This window comes from Mytilus edulis, chromosome 1, assembly GCF_963676685.1.
Source record: "Mytilus edulis chromosome 1, xbMytEdul2.2, whole genome shotgun sequence".
NCBI classification, from domain to species: Eukaryota; Metazoa; Mollusca; class Bivalvia; order Mytilida; family Mytilidae; genus Mytilus; species Mytilus edulis.
The window spans coordinates 122768510-122790467 of NC_092344.1; the positions used below are offsets into that span (position 1 = coordinate 122768510).

Sequence of the window (21958 nt, forward strand, 5' to 3'; positions counted from 1 at the left end):
TACTATCCATACTCATCTGTGTCCACACTTGTTCTTATATAAATATACTGTAAACAACAGCTAAATATATGAGACAGGAAATCATATTATGATGTTAACTTCTGCAAAATCATATTTAAGAGGCATGATAAAGCCCGCCTCCGTATTCGTTTTTTGCGCTGTGTTGAAGACCCATTGGTGGCCTTGTGCTATTTTCTGCTGTTTTGTCGGGTTGTTGTCTCTTTGACATCTTACCCAATTCCATTCTCAATCTTGTGACCTCTCAGACTAATATTAAATGCTCACCAACATTTTAGAATAAAGCCGTAGCGTAATAATTTGCACGGGGTGAACTGCTCATGCTGCTTGTAGATAGTCTTATAAAAGATACCTTACTCAAATTGCGTTTCGTAATGAAATATATTCCAAATTAAACAACAAAAATGGGTTACGGTTTAAAAGTTGTTATTACGTTTTTTAATTGTTTAATTACGGAAGAATTCTAGATATAAGTGCCATAGTGTACAAGGTTTAAACATATTTTACTTCTTTTTTAGAAATGAAATGTTATGGAATTATTGTCTTCGGAATAGACGAATATTTGTATACGGGGTGCAGTTAAAATCGAATGGAATAATTTACGCTTTTTTTTAATGTAAATTAATCATACGATAACGTCTCCGTTATTTCATGTATTTCATTTGGAAAAATGAGAATTTTTGAGATTGTCTTTCGTCGATTTCACATGCAGCTCCTTCTTAATAAGCATCTATTTCAAGAATTGTCATTCAATGTTAAACATGATGATTCTCATACATATTCAAGCTGTATGTCAAATCTTACAGAAATGTGATCCAACATATATGTTCTGCATATACAACTTAGGTTTATAAGAAAGAAGATCACCAAGGCCGAATAACATTTCTGACCAATGCAAACTAGATCATTGGGTTAATGTCAAATTCGCACCTGCTAAATAAAATAAATATTTTTCATTGAACTTGTCAAATAAGAGTATTAACGCATATAAAATTCTAAATAAATATGATAGTTTAAAACAACAATGAATATAAATTAGGCTGAGAAATTAGGTGATGTTCACCGTTTAAAGCTTATCCTGTTTTAATCAATAAGTACCTTCCGTCTCACCCAATTGTTCAGTACACATGCACGAGGGTGTAGTAGATAGGGTTTACCGAATAAAGAATAATGGGTTAAAACAAAGATATTGACAATGCCCCCCCCCCCCCCCCCCCCAATACACACACTTTCTGCTTTACCATATGCATGAGTTTAGTTTAGCATATTTTTGACAAAGAGTGATATTGGCACACAACTTGAAATTGTTACGCTGTCTGTAAGACACAAGTTATGCCCCTCTTGACCATAAAATAATATATATTTGACACTATGTATGATAATCTACGTTGTATTCTTAAGCTTAAGGCTACACTTGCAAGAACTGTAGGAGAAGATAGACAGACACACCATGATCTCTTTCTGGGCTTGTATCACAAGATGATTAAGTCCAACTTCCTTTTATTTTCAGAATATTAAAAAAGAAATTAAAATCCTGAGGCCTACACATCTTCATTATGTGTATGTAGATCTTATAAAATATTAAAGCTGTACCTTCAAAATTGTAGGAGGAGATAGCCGGACAAAATAACCAAAAGACAAAAGAAAAAAGACCCCTCCGTTATACATCTTGCACAGATGAATTATAAAACATTGTCCATATCTAAATTGACCAGGTCAAACATAGCCTGGAATCGAAATTGCATCGTATGCCCTTAGCAGGAAATGACTGACAGAATGTCATTATAATATTTAGTTTTGCCCAAAATGCTTTAAATGTATACAACCAAACAATTGAGAAAGTTGGCCAGAATTCTGTAACAGTTAATAAGATAAGATTAATATATTTAATAAACCAAAATATTAGTTTTTGCTATAAAGATATTACCGCTTATTCAACAATTTTAACTCGATTCGTCTTTAAATGTGTGAAAATTGTTGATATTAAGTTTAAATATCTAACAAATATAGTTTTTGGAGCTTGCTTACTGAACACTGTGAAAGTATGGAGAAAGGTACGTTAATTCGACTAAGAAAACAGTGTCATCTGTATAATTTTTGTATTGTTTCTCATTTTCAAAGTGTACTCATTTTGGTTGTATCAGATAATAAGATTAAGCCTTATTTATTTCGCTTTCTTTTTTATGATACTTTTAACATCTTTAGCAATGGGATGACAACATGCGAGTCGAATTCGTTCAAGCAAACACATAATGATATTGTAACAGTTGTCCTTCTAAATTTCGTTTTCTTTTCTTTGTATTTTTACAATGAGGGAATACTAATTTCAATATATTTTACAGGATATCACTTCATTGTTGCCTTTCTGTTTGCTATAGTTGCAGTTCAACAAATTTCTTCAGGTAACATATTTGATAAATGTTCTTCAATATAAACATCATTTATATATATATCTTTATTTTGATTGAATTTGTGCTATCCATTTATTTATATATAAAATGTGACAACTTTAAGAACCAAACTGGAAACTTGATTGAAATTATATTGTATAATGTATATAGATATAGGAAGATGTAGTATGAGTGCCAATGATACAACACTTCAGTATTCAAATGAAAATTGATATGATTTATATTTCAAAACTCTTTTAAAATGTATATACTTTAAAGCCTCGGTCACACCTATCGAATAGCTCGAACGGACGTCTAACGGATAACTTTTTTTCAATCCGTTCATGTCTGTTAGACGTCCGTTCATATCCGTTAGACGTCCGTCTATATCCGTTGCATGTCCGTTAAGTGTACGTTTTATCCGTCGACGTCCGTTCTGTCCGGTGGAAAATTTTGAGCATTTAAAAACTTTGAACGAACGTCCAACGGATAAAATGTCCGTTGAACGTCCGTTAGGCGTCCGTTTTGTACGGTACTCGTCCGTTTCGTTTCCATTTTGTATCTGTTACATGTCCGTTACACATCCGTTGGAGGTCTGGAAGATAAATTCACCAACGGACTTCTACCGGACGTTTAGCGGATAAAACGGATGTTGAACGGATGAGAAACGGACTTCTATCGGACGTATAACGGATAAAAAGGACGATGAACGGATCTGATTCGGATAAATGCCAATTGAAAATTTCGCGTCAGAAATGCCAATTATTGGTACGTCAGATTTCTTATAGTTCATGAATTCTTATTATTCATAATCAATCTTAGAGTATAGGCACGTCTTCACAATCAAGCAGTTTTTATTTATGCCAGACACTGCCCTTTGGTGAAATTCTGAAGAACAAACCAAAACCAGTTACACAGAAACATTTTGAATATTTATGCGATTTACATGTATTATTATTGTCGCTTTTGATTTTTCCGTATATCTTGTTCATCCGTTTTATCCGGTACGCTTCCGTTAGGTGTCCGTTTTATGCGGTACTCGTTCGTTGGATGTACGTTCGACATCCGTTCTGTCCGGTACGTGTCCGTTTCTCGGACGTTGCATATCCGGTGTGTGTCTGTTATGCATCCGTTACACGTCCGTTTTATTCGGTCAGTACATCGACGGACTCCCAACGGATAACGATTTTTTTCAATCCGTTCATGTCCGTTAGACGTCCGTCCATATCCGTTGCATGTCCGTTAAGCGTACGTTTTATCCGTCGACGTCCGTTCTGTCCGGTGGAAAATTTTGAGCATTTAAAAACTTCGAACGAACGTCCAACGGATAAAATGTCCGTTGAACGTCTGTTAGGCGTCCGTTTTGTACGGTACTCGTCCGTTTCGATCGTTTCCATTTTGTATCCGTTACATGTCCGTTACACATCCGTTGGAGGTCTGGAAGATAAATTCACCAACGGACTTCTACCGGACGTATAACGGATAAAACGGAGGTTGAACGGATGAGAAACGGACGTATAACGGATAAAAAGGACGATGAACGGATCTGATTCGGATAAATGCCAATTGAAAATTTCGCGTCAAAAATGCCAATTATTGGTACGTCAGATTTCTTAGGTTCATGAATTCTTAAATTATTCATAATCAATCTTAGAGTATAGGCACGTCTTCACAATCAAGCAGTTCTTATTCATGTCAGACACTGCCCTTTGGAGGAATTTTGAAGAACAAACCAAAACCAGTTATACAGAAACATTTTGAATATTTATGCGATTTACATGTATTATTATTGTCGCTTTTGATTTTTCCGTATATCTTGTTCATCCGTTTTGTCCAGTACGCTTCCGTTAGGTGTCCGTTTTATGCGGCACTCGTTCGTTGGATGTACGTTCGACATCCGTTCTGTTTGGTACGTGTCCGTTTCTCGTACGTTGCATATCCGGTGTGTGTCTGTTATGATAATGCATCCGTTACACGTCCGTTTTATTCGGTCAGTACATCGACGGACTCCCAACGGATAACGATTTTTTTCAATCCGTTCATGTCCGTTATAGGACGTCCGTCCATATCCGTTGCATGTCCGTTAAGCAAACTTTGAACGGACGTCCAATGGATAAAGTGTTCGCGGCGAAAAAAAAACCCGACTTAGTAAGAAGTAGAAATAAAGAATAAAATCCTCCTTCCCCAATGGATATCAAATGGTCGTCCTGTTACACCCATTAGTGGTGAAACTTTCGGCACAGATTCATAACCTTATTGGGCATGGTTTACAAGATGTTCGATGTATGCTCTTAAGAACCTCTTGTTTTAAACATGTTCACAATTCACACACGATTGCTAGCTGATAGGTAAATTAACTCATAATAATACCAGGATTGACATTTGTATTTGCGCCAGACTCGCGTTGCGTCTACAAAATACTCATCAATAACAATATGATTTTTTTTAAAGCCTCGGTTATCTGACTGACAGTCGTTTAACAATATCCGATTGTAATGTTTTAGGTAGCACTACAGTCAAAATTTTCTGACTCCAACCAACAGTCTTTAAAGATGAATTTCTCCAAAACTACTCAATGGATTTTTAAAATCTTTAGCTCATTATAAAGCTGAATTATTAATTCTTCTTAATCTGTAGATTTCTTTCTGGTATGATAAATCTCAAATTATAGCTCCTTAATTGCCAAAAACGTGGTCTTCCAACTTGGATGAAAATGGCAAATTCAGGTCAAATGGTAGTAATTTGTTTTCATCCCTTTAATCAACCATATCCTATATACAAAACCGTGTCTCAGATTTTTGATATATGCCTCCAGTAAGAAGATATATTGATTTAACTGCTGGGTGCCAAACCTCATTTTACCTTTCATCTTTGGACACCTATAAATTCATTTAGAAACAAAATATCCAAAAACTGGGATACAGTATTGTAGAAAATATACTCCCTTTTATCACATATATCAAAGTCAAACCAAAAGGGGTACCCATGAAGTTTCTATTTTCTTTTCTTTTTCACATGTTTTTGAGTTTTATGAAATTCAGTGAAAAATTTCACATAAACTTAATATTGGTAAAAGTGCCTAAAACTCCTAACAGTAGACAGATTCAGAGACATATTCTTCTTGTTTGTAGTACCTTAAAAGTTTAAAGTTTGTCAGAGGCTTTCAAAGATAATTTCACTCTTTTATCCTTATATATATATAGTTTGTTCATTTTGGGTAGATTTTTTCCCTTTAGATTTTCTCGTTTCTAATAACTTTCCCTTTTTCTCTTCAAAGTTATATACATTACTTTTGTTGCAATACACATGATACAATGAGATAAGACCACACTATCTATCTTGTGGTCAGTGGTTAACAGCTGTTCACTGGCATCAACAGATGATTGACATATTATCCCTCCTAAATGCCTATATATATAGATGAATTACCATGTGCTTTTATTTATATAAGTTCAGTATTTACTCCCTGTTATGATATGATAATGACTTTGGGATTTTTACAAACTGTGCAGAATAATATTTACTTCAAAATTATATATATATATGTGATAAAAAATATCTTAAAAATAACCGTTACAGACTGTAGTGCTACCTTAACTGAGGTTTGTTTGATAGATATAGTAAAGATATGTCACGTTTTCACCATCTTCAGAAATAAAACTTCACTGGTAGAGACTTATGTAAGTATACGTCATAGTTTATGATAAACCCTAATGTTAAATACAGACATTAAAAGATGTAAAAAGACCAAGTGAAGTATCTGAAAAAACTGACATATAAACAAAATGTATTCAAGACGAAGCGTAAACAGGTTGACAAAGATAAATTTTGATATATATATATATATATATAACTCGTCCAAACATCAAACCAACCATGTTAGATCTGTAAATTTGATTTCGCAAATTTTTTGTTCTTCCCTCGTCGGGATTCGAACCCATGCTACTGAGAGATCGTGACACTAAATCGCCTGCACTGTAACCGGCGCGCTATACCACACGACCAAAGTAAGCTTAAATTAAATTACACGTTGCTTTGAACACGTTACAGTTGCTTTTAGCGCGGTAAAATTGCAGGTTGCATTTTTAAAAAGCGTTAAAGTTGCATTTAACGCGTTAAAGTTAAATATTTTGTGCCTTAACCTTCTTTTAACGCGTTAAACTTTCATTTAATGTGTTAAACTTTCATTTAATGTGTTAAACCTTCATTTAATGTGTTAGACCTTCATTTAATGTGTTAAACCTTCATTTAATGTGTTAAACCTTCATTTAATGTGTTAAACCTTCATTTAATGTGTTAAACCTTCATTTAATGTGTTAAACCTTCATTTAATGTGTTAGACCTTCATTTAACGTGTTAAACCTTCATTTAATGTGTTAGACCTTCATTTAACGTGTTAAACCTTCATTTAATGTGTTAAACCTTCATTTAATGTGTTAAACCTTCATTTAATGTGTTAAACCTTCATTTAATGTGTTAGACCTTCATTTAATGTGTTAAACCTTCATTTAATGTGTTAAACCTTCATTTAATGTGTTAAACCTTCATTTAATGTGTTAAACCTTCATTTAACGTGTTAAACCTTCATTTAATGTGTTAGACCTTCATTTAATGTGTTAAACCTTCATTTAATGTGTTAAACCTTCATTTAATGTGTTAGACCTTCATTTAATGTGTTAAACCTTCATTTAACGTGTTAAACCTTCATTTAATGTGTTAGACCTTCATTTAATGTGTTAAACCTTCATTTAATGTGTTAAACCTTCATTTAACGCGTTAATTCTTATTTTAACGAGATAAGTAATTTAAAATGACAATAATATTAAAAATGTGCTGAAAATCTGAAAACGCGTTACTTTATCGGGTTTTTGACATGAACGGCCTTTCATACGCTTCCGTTAAGTGTCCGTTTTCAATGATGCGGTACTCGTCAGTTGGATGTACGTTCGACATCCGTTCTTTCCGGTACGTTTCCTTTTCTCGTACGTTGCATATACGGTGTGTGTCAGTTATGCATTCATTAGGCGTCCGTTCAAGTTGGTCAGTACATCAACGGACTTCCAATGGATAACAGACAAAATTGTTTTCCATTTGATTTTATTTTATTTTCATCCGTTAGGCGTCCGTTAGTGCTATCCGGTAAGGTGTGACAGAGGCTTAACACTCTTAAATACGGACAGTTCTTTTGTAAAGTCTGTCTCGTTTATAGTCATCCTGCATGTTTCTAAACAGATTAGCTGATTGCATACATTGATTGTATTGTATGAACGTATGTATGGATTTACTTCAGCTTCCTTTATCAATACAGTATACATGTATAGATGTGCAAAAATGGGAATATACATTTGACACATTCAAACATTACTACGTTCTAGCTGAACACCCTTTTAATTTAAATTAAATGCAATAACTTGTTTGATTAAAAACATATTTGGCATTGCCAAGTAACAACATATATATGAAAAAACATTCGCTTTAAACAAACCACAAATAAGACCACAATTAAATACTAGTATAGTAAAATTGATAGATGAATTATTGACATTTTTAAACATTGTATTTGTCTTTTTCTGCTTTGTTAGAATTTCATAAACAATATTTTTAGTCAGAAAATGCATGAATTCATAAATTCCAGCTCCCGACAATGAAGGCACTGAGTTTATTATTGCGTACATGGAAAACATTGCTGTTGCTTATGAAATCGAATTATTCATCACCACTACGAGAACAAGTACAGTAAGTGTCCAGGTAACGGCACCAAAGTATTCTTCTTCAATAAATGAACAGTTTACAGTTACAGCGGGATCAGTAAAACAGCTATTCTTTAGCCCTAGTCTACGTATGTCTGGTTCTAGTTCTTCCAGCAAAGGTATTCTTGTATCAGCTAGTGATGAAGTTGTTATTTACGGTGTAAATAAAGAGAGATTTTCGAACGACGCGTTTCTTGGAGTTCCAACAGATGTTTTAGGTACGGAGTATTACGCTGTCACGTGGTACCCAGCATCTCAACAGTGTGAACTAGCGGTTGCAGGTGTCATCGATAACACTGTTGTGTCATTTACCTTTCCAGCTAGTATGAGTAGTTCAGTCACGTATGATGGAGTGAGCTATTCCGGAGGAAGCACACTTACCGTAACTATACACCAGTTTGACTCTATACAGCTGATAAACAGTAATGCAGATTTGACAGGCACATATATACACTCCGATAAAAAGATTGCAGCTTTTAGTGGAAACAAGAAAACGATAATTGGAACTGGGACTAGTTCGGACCATCTCGTAGAACAGCTTACACCAGTAGGCACATGGGGAAAACATTTCATTACTGTACCAATACCACTAAGGACAACAGGAGACTATTTCAAGTACATTGCTAGTGAGGCGGGAACAACTGTGACTATTTCTGGTGGATTTACTGAAACGTTAACATTAGCTAACGCCGGTGACTTTGAGGAAAGACTTGTTCCGTCCACTGCTTATTGTTATGTTTCAGCTGACAAAGCTATCAAAGTTGTCCAATTCTGTCTCAGTCAACAATCGAGTAACGAGTTATCCGACCCAATGATGATGATTATTCCCCCTGTTGAACAATTTGGTGCCGATTACACATTTGCTACACCCATGTATTCACAGGGTTCATATGATAACTACTTTATGTTCGTGGTAAAAAAATCAGAAAAAGATGGACTTCTAGTAGATGGAGGAGCCTTTCCCTCAGCCACAATTTACAATGATATCAATGTTGGCGGAACAGAGTACGTTGCTGGTTATATTTCTGTATCAGATGGTTCCCACACGATTCGCCACCAGTCTACAATCTCAATTTTTGGAGGATACTTATATGGACAGGCACAGTATGAAACATACGGGTTTACAACTGGTATGAGACTGGCACCAATAAATACGGTATGTAAAGTACTTTTTTGTATCTTACCATAAGTTCAGTATTTGTTTCACTTTAGGGTACAACATTTGCTTGTATTTTTGGGCTTAAATAAGAACCGCGAAAAGGACTCCAAAATCAACTGTCATGCAACATCGAAGCAGTAAAACAAAAATTTGTATCTGTTTGTTTCTATAAATGATATTTGTACAATTATAGTTGGATTATTGTAGGATAACTAAACTAAAACTGAAATCACTATAATGAACCAAGTCAATTGATATGGTCGCGTTCAATATAAATGTATATGACGATCGATGTCATGGATGTGGTGCGATTGCCATTGAGACATCTCTCCACAAGAAACCACATGACGTAGAAGTTACTTATATTTTCTAGGTTTGCGTACCAACAACCAATGTAATTGGTGATGGTTACGACAATGACTGTGATGGACTTATAGATGAGGAAATATGCAATAATGGAGCAGGTTGGTACCTATAGTCACTGTAGATCTGGGAAACGAGACCACCTGTATTTAGCAAAAAATCTCCCTTTAGTGGTCTCTTAAAACAGGTTTGACTGTATTCGTAAAGTAAATAATAAAAAAGCCATCTGATCTCGAAGGGTAACATAAACATTCCTTCCTGAAACAAACAAATAAACCTATATCAGTTTCGGTCAAATCATACATATTGTTTTGGATATACTTTTTATACATGATAATAAGTATCATGCTTTGTTATATAATAATAGTAAATTTTAAAAATAACTTTAATGGTAATTGTCGGTTTTATATCTCTTCAGCACTGTGATTGAGTTTTAAGCCTCTTATTTGAGCAAAGTGCTTTTATTGAATTTGAGTTTATTCTTAAGGCATTGTGATTGATTTGTAATTATCTTCTCTTAGTACAGTGAATGATTTTGAATCTCTTCTTTAAACACAGTGATCAATTTTGAGTCTCTTCTTTGGAACTGTTATTCATGTTGAGTTGATAAAAGCTGTTTATTTTGAATGAGTTTATCCTATATTACAGATGATGATGGCGATGGTGTTGATGACGAAGACTGTGCTAAGCCATCACCAAGTAAGTTGTTTTAAAGGAATTCAGAAAGATTTGCCATTGTAACTGTTTGTATGTAGATTGACATATTCTGACGATTTACTTAGACGAATTTACTTACTCTGTATATTCATTTTCCATTTCAAGTTTAAGTTGTTACACTTTGAGTTCAATTTTGTGTTTTCACTGAAATAAGGTAAAGAATAAATGTATATGGAATGGGGCATGCAAGTCCTCGTGCAATTAAAAAACATGGTTTCTCAAATCCAAATATATTATCAAAAGAAATGAAAGTAAGGTAAAATGTCAATATTACAATGCTCATATTATAAATTATGTAACGCTCTAACAAAGACTTCAGAAACCACCATTTTTATCTGGTTCTCTGTTAATCTTATACGTTGAATTGGTAATAGGCGCAGTTTGCCTGCGCTACATTGTTTTTATATATTCCAGTTGATGGAAACTGGGCAGCGTGGACTGCTTATGGTGCATGCTCAGTTACGTGTAACCCCAGTGGAACAAATACAAATGGGCAACAAGTCAGAACAAGGAACTGTTCTGATCCCGGACCTCAGTGGGGAGGATTACAGTGTGTGGGTTCTGACACTGAATCACAGTCGTGCGTTGCTTCTATAACTTGTCCAAGTAAGTCAGTGATTTAACTTTTAAAGAATGACACATATTAAAATACACTATACACAATATCACTTTGTCCTTTAGATTAAATTTCAACTGTTTCAATGCAAATAAAATGAATCTAGTAAATTATTTGAATTAACTCTCGTTTCAATTGACGCTTCTAAAATTATGAAAAATTATTTGTACTGAGCTGCAATAGTGGCTATAGTGCTCTATTGATATTAATCCTTTAACATATTTTTTTTTCAATAGTTGATGGTATCTGGTCAGACTGGAGCACATGGGGAGCTTGTTCTGTAACCTGCGAAAGTGGTGTTGAAATGCGTAACAGATCTTGTACAAATCCCATCCCTCAGTATGGTGGTCAGGACTGTCAAGGTTCAGACTCTGATTCTCAGACGTGTACACTGTCCATGTGTCCAAGTAAGTATGGTCCTTAAAACCAGTGTTGTCTAGCATTGCAAAATATTTGAATGTACTTATATGATCATGTCGAATTCATTTTTTCACTCGGTCAAAATATTTGCGGAAAGACTACTCTAAGCAACGTGCATTCATTGTACTTTAACGCGTATAAAAAGTCGTTATTGGTTTATTAATATTTTCAAAATTTGCAGTTGATGGTAATTACACTGATTGGAGTGCATGGAGCGTTTGTACGGTTTCATGTGGTGGTGGCACGCAGGACAGAACAAGAAGTTGTACTAACCCGGTTCAACAATACGGTGGCAACGATTGTTCTCAGATTGGCAGCGATTATGAACAAGAAGCCTGCAATACACAAGTTTGTATAAGTAAGTATTCTGCATGTATACTGTGATATCAACATTTGCCAACTAATAGATCATTTTTAATGAGATGAATAGTTTTTTAGTTATAATTCAGCCGTTTGTCTTGTTTTGGAAGAAATATCTTAGTTTAAAGAAATATTAGAATAGTAAGATTATGTGACAGTGCACAATGTTTTAGTATGAAGAACTTAGTGAAAGTAAAGTCATGAAAATAACCGTTTTTATCAGTTTTATAAATCGATTATTCTTTGGTCATTTTACTAGTTGATGGAGCCTGGTCACAGTGGGGTAACTTTGGTCAGTGTTCAGTGACTTGTGGAGGTGGACAATATACAAGATCTAGAACTTGTTCTGATCCTTATCCACAAAATGGTGGATTGTCATGTTCAGGAGATTCCAGCGAATTTACTAACTGCAATACACAAGCATGTCCAACGGCATCATCTGGGCAGTATGTACAGGTAAATTGAAACTGGTGAAGTCTCAAACGTTAAAAAATGAAAAACTCATCTTAATGTTGTTTAAATGTTCCAGTCGTAAAACGAATAGGCAAAAGCACATTGTTGTGAATATTATTTTGGCGATCCGAATTTGTTCAACGAGATTTTGATATTGAAATTTGAATGTCTTTTAACTACTGATAGAATAAGTAATTGAATTACTTAAAGCTACCTATGGAATTCTTGTTTCAATAGTGCATATTATCAAAGTTGACATAGTGTCAAAATTCTCAGGGAAAAATTCAATGACACTTCTTTTATATGTCGTATTCCCTTATGTTTTCAAATTAATGCCTAAGCCCTTAAAATCAAAACCAAGATTAAATACAGCGCCCTCTTTATATAAAATTTACAATGCTTTGTAAATGACCTAAGAATGGGTCCTGGTGGATGACCATTGGACTTGTGGTTTTACATGTGTATATATAACTCCATCGTAATGGTGTTGTGCATAACTCCGTCGTTTATAAAAAAAAAAATGGTAACTGATTGAATATCATAAACGTACCTAATAAATAATTTCACTAGATTAAGGATTTTGCAATTTGAATAATTGTATCTAGCATGACTTTTTTCTTTCTTAAAAGTTGTGTCCTTCTGGTTGGTTTACCTGTGCTACTGGTTCCTCTAACTGTATCGAGGATGGGTTTAAATGTGATTGTATGGATGACTGTGGTGACGCAAGTGATGAAACTGAGAACTATGCTGGATGTTCTCCTCAGCACCTCGCCGTCTGTACGGCTAAAAGTGCTTCTACACGTAGTAAGTATCTATCTGACTGAGAAATAGCTGGATGTTCTCCTCATCATTTGGACGTCTGTACGGCTAAAAGTGCTTCTACACGTAGTAAGTATCTATCTGACTGAGAACTAGCTGGATGTTCTCCTCGGCACCTCGCCATCTGTACGGCTAAAAGTGCCTCTACACGTAGTAAGTATCTATCTGACTGAGAACTAGCTGGATGTTCTCCTCAGCACCTCGCCATCTGTACGGCTAAAAGTGCTTCTACACGCCATAAGTATCTATCTGACTGAGAACTAGCTGGATGTTCTCCTCAGCACCTCGCCGTCTGTATGACTAAAAGTGCTTCTACACGTAGTAAGTATCTATCTGACTGAGAACTAGCTGGGTGTTCTCCTAAGCACCTCGTCGTGTATACGGCTAAAGGTGCTTCTACACGTAGTAAGTATCTATCTGATTGAGAACTTCGCTGGATGTTCTTCTCAGCACCTCACCATCTGTACGACAAAAAGTGCTTCTAAACGTAGTAAATATATCTATCTGATAATTACGCGGAATGTACTCCTCAGCACCTCGTCGTCTGTATGGCTAAAAGTGCTTTTTCACACACTGCCTAAGTAAATGGGCATTTCAAAAGTCAGAATGCGAATACATATGTTCAAACTCTTTTAGGTAATTTTTAAGTCACCTGGCCCAAAGGGCCAAGTGAGCTTTTCTCATCACTTGGCGTCCGGCGTCCGACGTCCGTCGTCGTTAACTTTTACAAAAATCTCCTCTGAAACTACTGGGCCACATCAAATCAAACTTGACCACAATCATATTGGAGTATCTAGTTAAAAAAATGTGTTGGGTGACCTGGCCAACCAACCAAGATGGCCGCCATGGCTAAAAAGAGAAAATAGGGGTAAAGACGGAGCGTTGGCTAACCGCGAACAGCAATCTCAGCTTGTTTTTGTATGAAAATTGTTTCCAGATTCAAGCAATACTGGTGTTTCTTAAAGTAAGGAAATCAAAGGAAAAAGGGTCATTTTTAGCCATTTTAATGAGAGAAAAAAATAGGCGAAGGGCTGCGCCCCCAACCTACCTCTCTTGGGGCCTTATTCGGCGGCCCCTAAACCCCTGCCTCCCCTGACTTCAAACCCTAGTTACGGCCCTGGCTTTGATACTATAACTGCCCTTGAATTTTTACTAGATAACATTTTGTTCGCTTTAGAGATTCTGTATATCGTAAAGTTATCGTAATTCCAATGTGGTACCCGTAATGTTGCTTATTGTTTTAAAAAAAAAACCTTCCGACAAGTCTCACGTTTGGTATAAAGAGGTCTGACATTCGGTATAATGAGGTCGGAAATGTGGAATTACGACAATTGGAGCATATCTGTCATCATCTGTATGTGAAACAGATAGTCCATAACGGTCGACCAACTGGTAATGGCGTCCATAAAATTGAAAATCATATAATTGTGTGGACGTTTTTTTGTTATGCCTGTACATATACATTTTTTATTACATTTGTGTAAAATATTACTTACAGATGAGTTTGCAGGTTGTTGTTTTTCACGCATTTGACACTGACTTTTTGCATATGAATGATTTTTGGATGGAATATCATGGAAATTGATGATAATCGGATCTTTTTTGTAATGTCCGTGGTGCACACACAAATTTATAGTGTCAAACCCCATGCATAGTAAGGCTTTGAATTGATGTTTTAAAAAACAACGATATCAAAATAGACAACACTGTAATAATAAAGAAAAAATACGCATATAAACAATAGACGAAGTAGCATTAACTCAACCAAAACAGCGGATGCACTCGTCGCGGAAGGATCAGAAGTCATGAAGAGGTTTCCGTTCAATAAGTGAAGGTCATACTCGTCGAGTAACTAATATTAAAGTCCGTCGATGAAACATAAAATGTGGTAAGCATCCAACAATATTGCGGATTGGTAATGCGTCATGTTTTATCATAAGACCAATTTATTAACCAACGATATATCTTGGTTCCTTCCTTACCAATAAACCCGAGAGAAAAAACACAAATACAACACAGAACAGTTACTGTTATATGACATATCTACAAAACACATATAGGGCAACATTACTGATTGCGATTGTGAAATCTCGGCTTAGCGGTGGGTGATTCAGGCTCTCATATGAGTCTCTAGTTTGGGATGCAAAAATGCGTTATAAATTAAAACATAAGGGAAGAGTTTTTTTCTAATTTAAAGATCGTTCTCTATATATCACATAATTGTATGTATTTTGTTTTTGTTTTTTGTAACATGTTATTTTGCCGTAACGTTTGAATTATACGCTTGTGTCTGGTTATATTACCGGTATCTGCAGAGTTCACGGTGATGGTTAGTTTTGCATCAGAATTATTTAATTCACTATACGTAAGGCAATGTATAGCCATGCATATGGTATATGGTGTTTCATTATTCTTATGTATGCCTGGTTTTTCTTTTTCTAAGTTTACTTAAGTAAAATATTAAACAAATAATTTCCATATTTATCTTATATTTATTTATTTTGTAGACATAGCTTCACTCGTCCTCTTTCTAGTAGCCACGCTCGCATGTGTTATGAAAAACTACCATTAGTGATCCACAACTTCACAAACACAACTAGTGATACAAAGATTGGCTCGTCAGCTTTCTAGTAGCCACCATCACAATTGTTATTATGAAGAATCAGCATGAGGGATTCACTCGTCATCTTTCTAGTAGCCCGCTCGCATATGTTATTATGAAAAGACAACATTGTTAATCCACAGCTTCACTCGTTAGCTTTCCAGTAGCAACCATACATATTAAGTGTTATCATTAAAAATGTCATTAGGGACCGACAGTTTCACTTGTCGGCTTTCTTGCAGACACCATCATGTGATTTATGACAAATCATCTGAACTTATCAACAAAATACGTCAAAATTATTTTTGAATTTTTCTTTTATTTCACTCTTTTAGATTACGTCGTTTTGATATTAAATATTTCTATACACAAATAAAGATTTTTAATGAGAAATGAAATCACAGGCGCTTGGGTCTAGGATACATTTTTTTTTTTTTTTTTTTTTTTTTTTATTAAAATATTCAATTTTCTATATTTATAATACATATCTATCACTGTGCATGTCTCACCTAGTTTTAAATGATTTAAACGACCCAGAGAAAATACCCAATTTTACTATCCATACTGTTTCTTAGTATGGATAGTCGTTTAAATCACTCGAAACTAGGTGAGACATGCACAGAAGTGATAGATATGTATTATAAATATAGAAAATTGAATATTTTAATAAAAAAAAAATCTGTATCCTAGACCCAAGCGCCTGTGATGAAATGATGAAATTGTTTGTGAGTTCTAAAAATTAATCGCTATTCCATTGCGATTGTGGCACAGGAGCTTGCCTCAGAAAAAATCCATTATACATTACGGTATTTTATGAGACAAATGCCTCTGGAGTCTTGTCTGCCATTTAAATGATTACGGTTCTTTATGAAAGAACATTTTACGTACAGCAATAATGTGAATTTGTTGATTATCAATTATGTGAATATTGGTGTGTATGAGATACATGCAATGTTCTAGCTGTGTTCAACAGGAAATTAAAAAAAATAGGAATCCGTATGTGCATGCCCACTATAGGGCAATGCAGTAGCGGATCGTCAATTTTGTTTAATTATCATGTTTTTCACCATTAAATTATTTTTTAGTCTAAAATTGTCAAAAATTTGTTGGCATATATTTAATTATCGGGAATTACGCTCCCAATTCAAAATACTGCGTGCGTCCCCTTTAATAAATTGACGGGGCTATTAAAAACGACAAGCAATGTAGACGGACAAAAGTGTACACTTCTCACTAAGGTTTCAATTGATTGTTTGCTTGGAAACAAATATCAACTAAAAGAAATACCTAAGTTATAGTCAACATCTTTTTTGAATTGTTCGATAAAGATCGACTATAGAATCATCTATTGTTGTTAACATTAACATTATTTGGTTAATAGTTTTCAGATATGAAATCCTCGATGAAATCAGATTGGAAATCAGATCGCATCTCTTTATGTTTATATAAATCTGAATTTTGAATCAATTTTCAGTGGTCAACAATTCTAATTCATTGGAGAATGCGGCGACAGAATATGCTTTCGGAATGATAAAATACAAAAAAAATCAACGGACAAATATATACTGGGGGACGATTGTGCATATATAAAGATTTGAAGTGTGTCAATTAAGCCGGTTTTATATATAGGCCTACTATTTATTACTACGCTGTCGGGTAATGGTGGTCATTTAGAATAACGCTTAGGGGTTGAATGCGATTAACAAAAAATAACCGTTATTCGAAGTTTCTTTATTTGAAAACAAGAAAAGTCGCCTCTTTATAATTGAAGCCTTCCTATTACAAAACTTATATCTTTTAACCAAAAAAAAATATTTATTTTTGCATACTACAAGTGTGGACACAGATGATTACATACTACTAGCGTATACAACTAGCGTATTTGTAGATACAAGTCATAGTACAGTCAATAAAAATTAAAAGCAACAAAAAACTCAGTGGTCTGTCATGATTCAAAAATGTCGTCGATGGTGATAATTGGGTTCTGGTTTAGTGGTATCAGAGATGAAACTGAACAGATCAAAAGATAAATGAAGATGAAATAGCCTCTTTTTTCATATGGCATAGAAGCAATTCACTAAAGATCACATACAGGAATAAACGACCAAAATATACCCCTGATGAGCAGCATTTTCAACTAATTTTTGTCGAGCTTGCGACTTTTGTCGTAGAGAGCTCGACATAGAGTTAGTGATCCGGCGTCGGCGTTAACCAGATATACTGTTCCCAGCGTTAACTAACTTCTTAAAAGTTTTCTATTTATTTTATGACGGTGTAATAACATTAACGGTACTAATCTTTTTGCACCAGATGCGCATTTCGACAATATATGTCTCTTCAGTGATGCTCGTGGCCAAAATATTTGAAATCCAAAGCTTATATAAAAGATGAAGAGCTATAATCCAAAAGGTCCAAAAAGTATCGCCAAATCCGTGAAAGGAATCAGAGCTTTGCATGAGGGAGATACATTCCTTAATTTATAATAATTTCTAACATTCTGTAACAGCAAATTTTAATAACACAAAAAATCCGTATTTTCATGCCAGAACTGAAGAACTGGCTCCTGGGCTGGTGATACCCTCGGGGACTAACAGTCCACCAGCAGAGGCATCGACCCAGTGGTAGTAATAACATTAACGGTACTAATTTTCTTGCACCAGATGCGCATTTCGACAATACATGCCTCTTCAGTGATGCTCGTGGCCAAAATATTTGAAATCCAAAGCTTGCATAAAAGATGAAGAGCTATAATCCAAAAGGTCCAAAAAGTATAGCCAAATCCGTGAAAGGAATCAGAGCTTTGCACGAGGGAGATACATTCATTAAATTATAATAATTTTCCAACATTCTGTAACAGCAAATTTTAATAACACAAAAAATCCGTATTTTCATGCCAGTACCGAAGTACTGGCTACTGGGCTGGTGATACCTTCGGGGACTAACTGTCCACCAGCAGAGGCATCGACCAAGTGTAAGACCTGAATGCTTTATACTTTGTAAATAGATACCTTATGTTACGAAGTTTCTGTGTGTCACATGTCCATTGTCCTTGACCTCATTTACATGGTTCGGTGACTAATTGAGAAAAAAAGTTCAGATCTTTTTTTTGGTATTGTTAATTTCCTCCATTTATGAGTAAAATGATAACTATATTTAGTATTGCGTACCTTGCAAGGTCTTCATGTCCGTCAGACAGTTTTCACTTGACCTTGACTTCATTTCATGGATAAGTGGACAAGGTTTAGTTTTTGTGCGGGTCAAGTCAATATCTCAGATACTATAAGCAATATGTCTAGTATATTTTGTGTATGGAAGGATTGTAAGGTGTACATGTCCAACTGACGGGTGTCGTCTGATCTTGACCTCATTTCATGGTTATACATGTTTTAAGGTGTTTTTTTTGTCAGTTTTGGTCAGTTTTCTTATACTTAGTGTATGAGATAGGTCTACTGTATTTGGTGTATGGAATGAGTGTATGGTGTGCATGTTCAACTGGCAGGTGTTATTTTACCTTGAACTCATTTTCATGGTCCAACTGACAGGTGTCTGTTTACCTTGACCTCATTTTCATGGTTCAGTGGTTATATACTATATGAAAAAGGTCAACTATATTTGGTGTATGGGACAATTTTATGATGTACATGTCGGTCTCGTCGGTTTTATTTGACTTTGGTCTCATTTTCACAGTTTATTGCTCAGTATTATTTTTTTGTGTTTTGATCTGTTTTTCTTAAGCTAAAAGCAATAGGTCAACTCTTTTTGCAGCATGGGAGGATTGTAAGCTGTATGTCTTTCATGGTGAAATTTGTTTATTAGATACTATAAGCAATAGGTCAACTATGAATAGATCAATTGTAACATGTGTATGTCTGACCGTGGCATGGATCATCTGACCTTGACCTCATTTTAGTGGTTCATTGGTCGCTGTTAAGTTTCCATGGTCAAGTTTGTTTCTTAGATACTATAAGCAATAGGTCAACTATGTTTAATGCATAGATTGATTGTAAGGTGTATATGACTGCCTGGCATGATTCATCTGACCTTGACCCCATTTTCTAGGTTCATTGGTAAATGTTTAGTTTTCTTGGATAGTCTGTTTCTTAGAAACTACAAGCAATTTTATGGTAACTATTTTTAGTGTTTTGAATGATTGTAAGGTGTACATGTATTTCTCGTTTGGTGTATCTTATCTTAGCCTCATTTTCTTGGATCATGTTCAGATAGTTTAAGTAAAGCTTTAATTCGTATTTAAGGTTATCAACATAATCTAACTATGATTAGTAAAGAAGGGGAGACGCTCCAGCGTGTGCATAATGCCATTCTTGTTATAATTTGTTCTTTATATATTGTACTGTTACATTGATTGTCCAAGGTTCGGGAGTGGTTGCCTTCAAACTATAGTTTAACTTGTCATATTCAGAATGTTCGTGTTCGACCAAGACTATATGTGCTTTGTGTCTTTTTTCTTTCTATGTCGAAACATTGCGCTCTCCTTGTCTAAAAGCGCGGTTAAATAAAAGTCTCGGAGTCCCGTCTCTCTAGTGTGATGGTACAGTCTTAAAAGTTTATGGAACTATGTGTAAGCTATGTGATGCTTACTATATTTAATGTAATATTAATTTTACTTGATACATATAAGCTGTACTGCTTTTAGAATAACTTAGTATTTTCTGAGACTACTATAACGATAAATTGGTAGTGACCAATCTTTGTGTTATAGTAGTCTCAGGTATTTGTGTGTAGAGTTTCTTTCGTGTGCTTTACATTTCGGTGTACTAGATATATCATCACCACTCTTCAACGTAAAGTTAAGAAATTACAACAGACTTGAGAGGGAATTTAGAAAGTTGTTTGGGAGCCGTTTATTTGTTGAACAGTTTGTATGATTTCTTCTATGTTTTAATTAATGTCATTTTATGGTACAAAATAATTGGATCGAATAACTAATTGCTTTGAAAGGGTATAGCTGTGCTCCAGGAGCCCTGAGGAGGACATTTTTATATACAAATTACAAGTTGGCACATAAACAAATAATTTTAACAGGTCAGGAATAACCCATTGACGTATAATCCACCAATAGACCACTTTCGAGTTCATCCGTCACCGGCAAAAACTCGTCAATTATGCACGCCTTTATGACGTCATTTACCAGATAGAGGGGGTCGCCTGTATCCCTGCACTATTTACGTTCATCAAGCGTCTTAGTGATCGTCTTTGTGCAGGATAAACTAGAAATAATGGTTGCTCTGTAGGTACTTACTGACAATTCCCTAATGACAGCAGTGTTGATTGTCAATTTTGAAAATTCAATTTGCCGAATAATTCGTATAATATAGAATTATAGTTTTCCAACCACTCGCTCAACATTGGAAGGGAAGTGACGACGCCCCAAAACGCACAAATGACGGTGATAAAAGCGCGTATAATTGACGAGTTTTTTCCGGTGACGGATGAACTCGAAAGTGGTCTATTGACATATAATGGTATAGACCAATCGGTGTAATATGAGGCAGGCATTACCTGTGAATGGGGACGAAGTTTGTTTAAATTAATTTTTTACAACAACAGAACCAAAATCGGAAACGTAACGGTATTTCCGTTTCTTTTTTGAGGGGGGATAGGACCTTTATCGGGACTCCGGGATCGGGTGTTTTTAAGCTCGGGATTTCGGGATTTACCCCTTCGGGATCCGGGAATTCTTTATTTCGAATTTCGGGATCCGGGATTTTTATTTATTTAAATTCGGGACCTCGGGATTTCGTGTTTTTAAGCCCGGGATTTCGGGATCATGACCCCTCCTATCCCCCCTCTTTTTTTTAACAAATATTTAAGTTACAAAAAAATAATTCATACAGACTTCGTCCCCATTTACAGGTAATGCCTGCCTCATATTACCAAAGACAAAGAATGATTAAAAATGAAATATTGGTATTGTGTTCCTTGAGTTCCTATATTTTACTAGACTAATCAAAGTCTCACGACAACAAGACCGGAAGAAGGAAGTAGAGTTATGTGTTCTGCGCAGATCCGGAAATTAAAAAACGCGACATAAAAAATTGAACGATTTTGAGTTCATTAGTACAATGAAAAATTCGGGAAATTTTCCCAATTTTTTATTTTTTTTATTGAATTTTCTACTGTAATAGGGGAGCATTGTTTTCTTAAAACCATATTATGGTATGAAAACTTGTCAAACATTCCTAGTTTTATAGTATTGACTATTGTAACATAACATATTGCATTTAATAAATAATTATATTTGAAGTTTCTTCTATTTTTATCTTGTCAATT

At 35.0% G+C, this 21958-nt stretch overlaps 2 protein-coding genes across 3 annotated transcripts in view; both read left to right on the top strand.

Moving 5' to 3' along the window:
- Positions 1-21958, top strand: part of LOC139518472 (neurogenic locus notch homolog protein 2-like) — a 70984-nt gene that overhangs the window by 37037 nt on the left and 11989 nt on the right. The window lies entirely within an intron of this gene.
- LOC139505192 (uncharacterized) lies at positions 2349-15969 on the top strand. The gene is made up of 10 exons (XM_071294957.1): positions 2349-2420; positions 8044-9314; positions 9691-9781; positions 10329-10379; positions 10812-11003; positions 11250-11420; positions 11615-11791; positions 12053-12249; positions 12876-13050; positions 15573-15969. Exons 2-10 carry the CDS (start codon positions 8082-8084, stop codon positions 15635-15637), a joined length of 2352 nt encoding a protein of 783 aa, XP_071151058.1. The 5' UTR covers positions 2349-2420; positions 8044-8081; the 3' UTR covers positions 15638-15969.

Excerpts from the sequence above, each read along its gene's own strand:
- LOC139505192 (XM_071294957.1), top strand. The coding sequence starts at position 8,082 with ATGGAAAACATTGCTGTTGCTTATGAAATCGAATTATTCATCACCACT. Across the intron at positions 10,380-10,811 it reads CTGTGCTAAGCCATCACCAA|TTGATGGAAACTGGGCAGCG; the intron begins GTAAGTTGTTTT and ends TATATATTCCAG. Across the intron at positions 11,421-11,614 it reads TACACTGTCCATGTGTCCAA|TTGATGGTAATTACACTGAT; the intron begins GTAAGTATGGTC and ends CAAAATTTGCAG.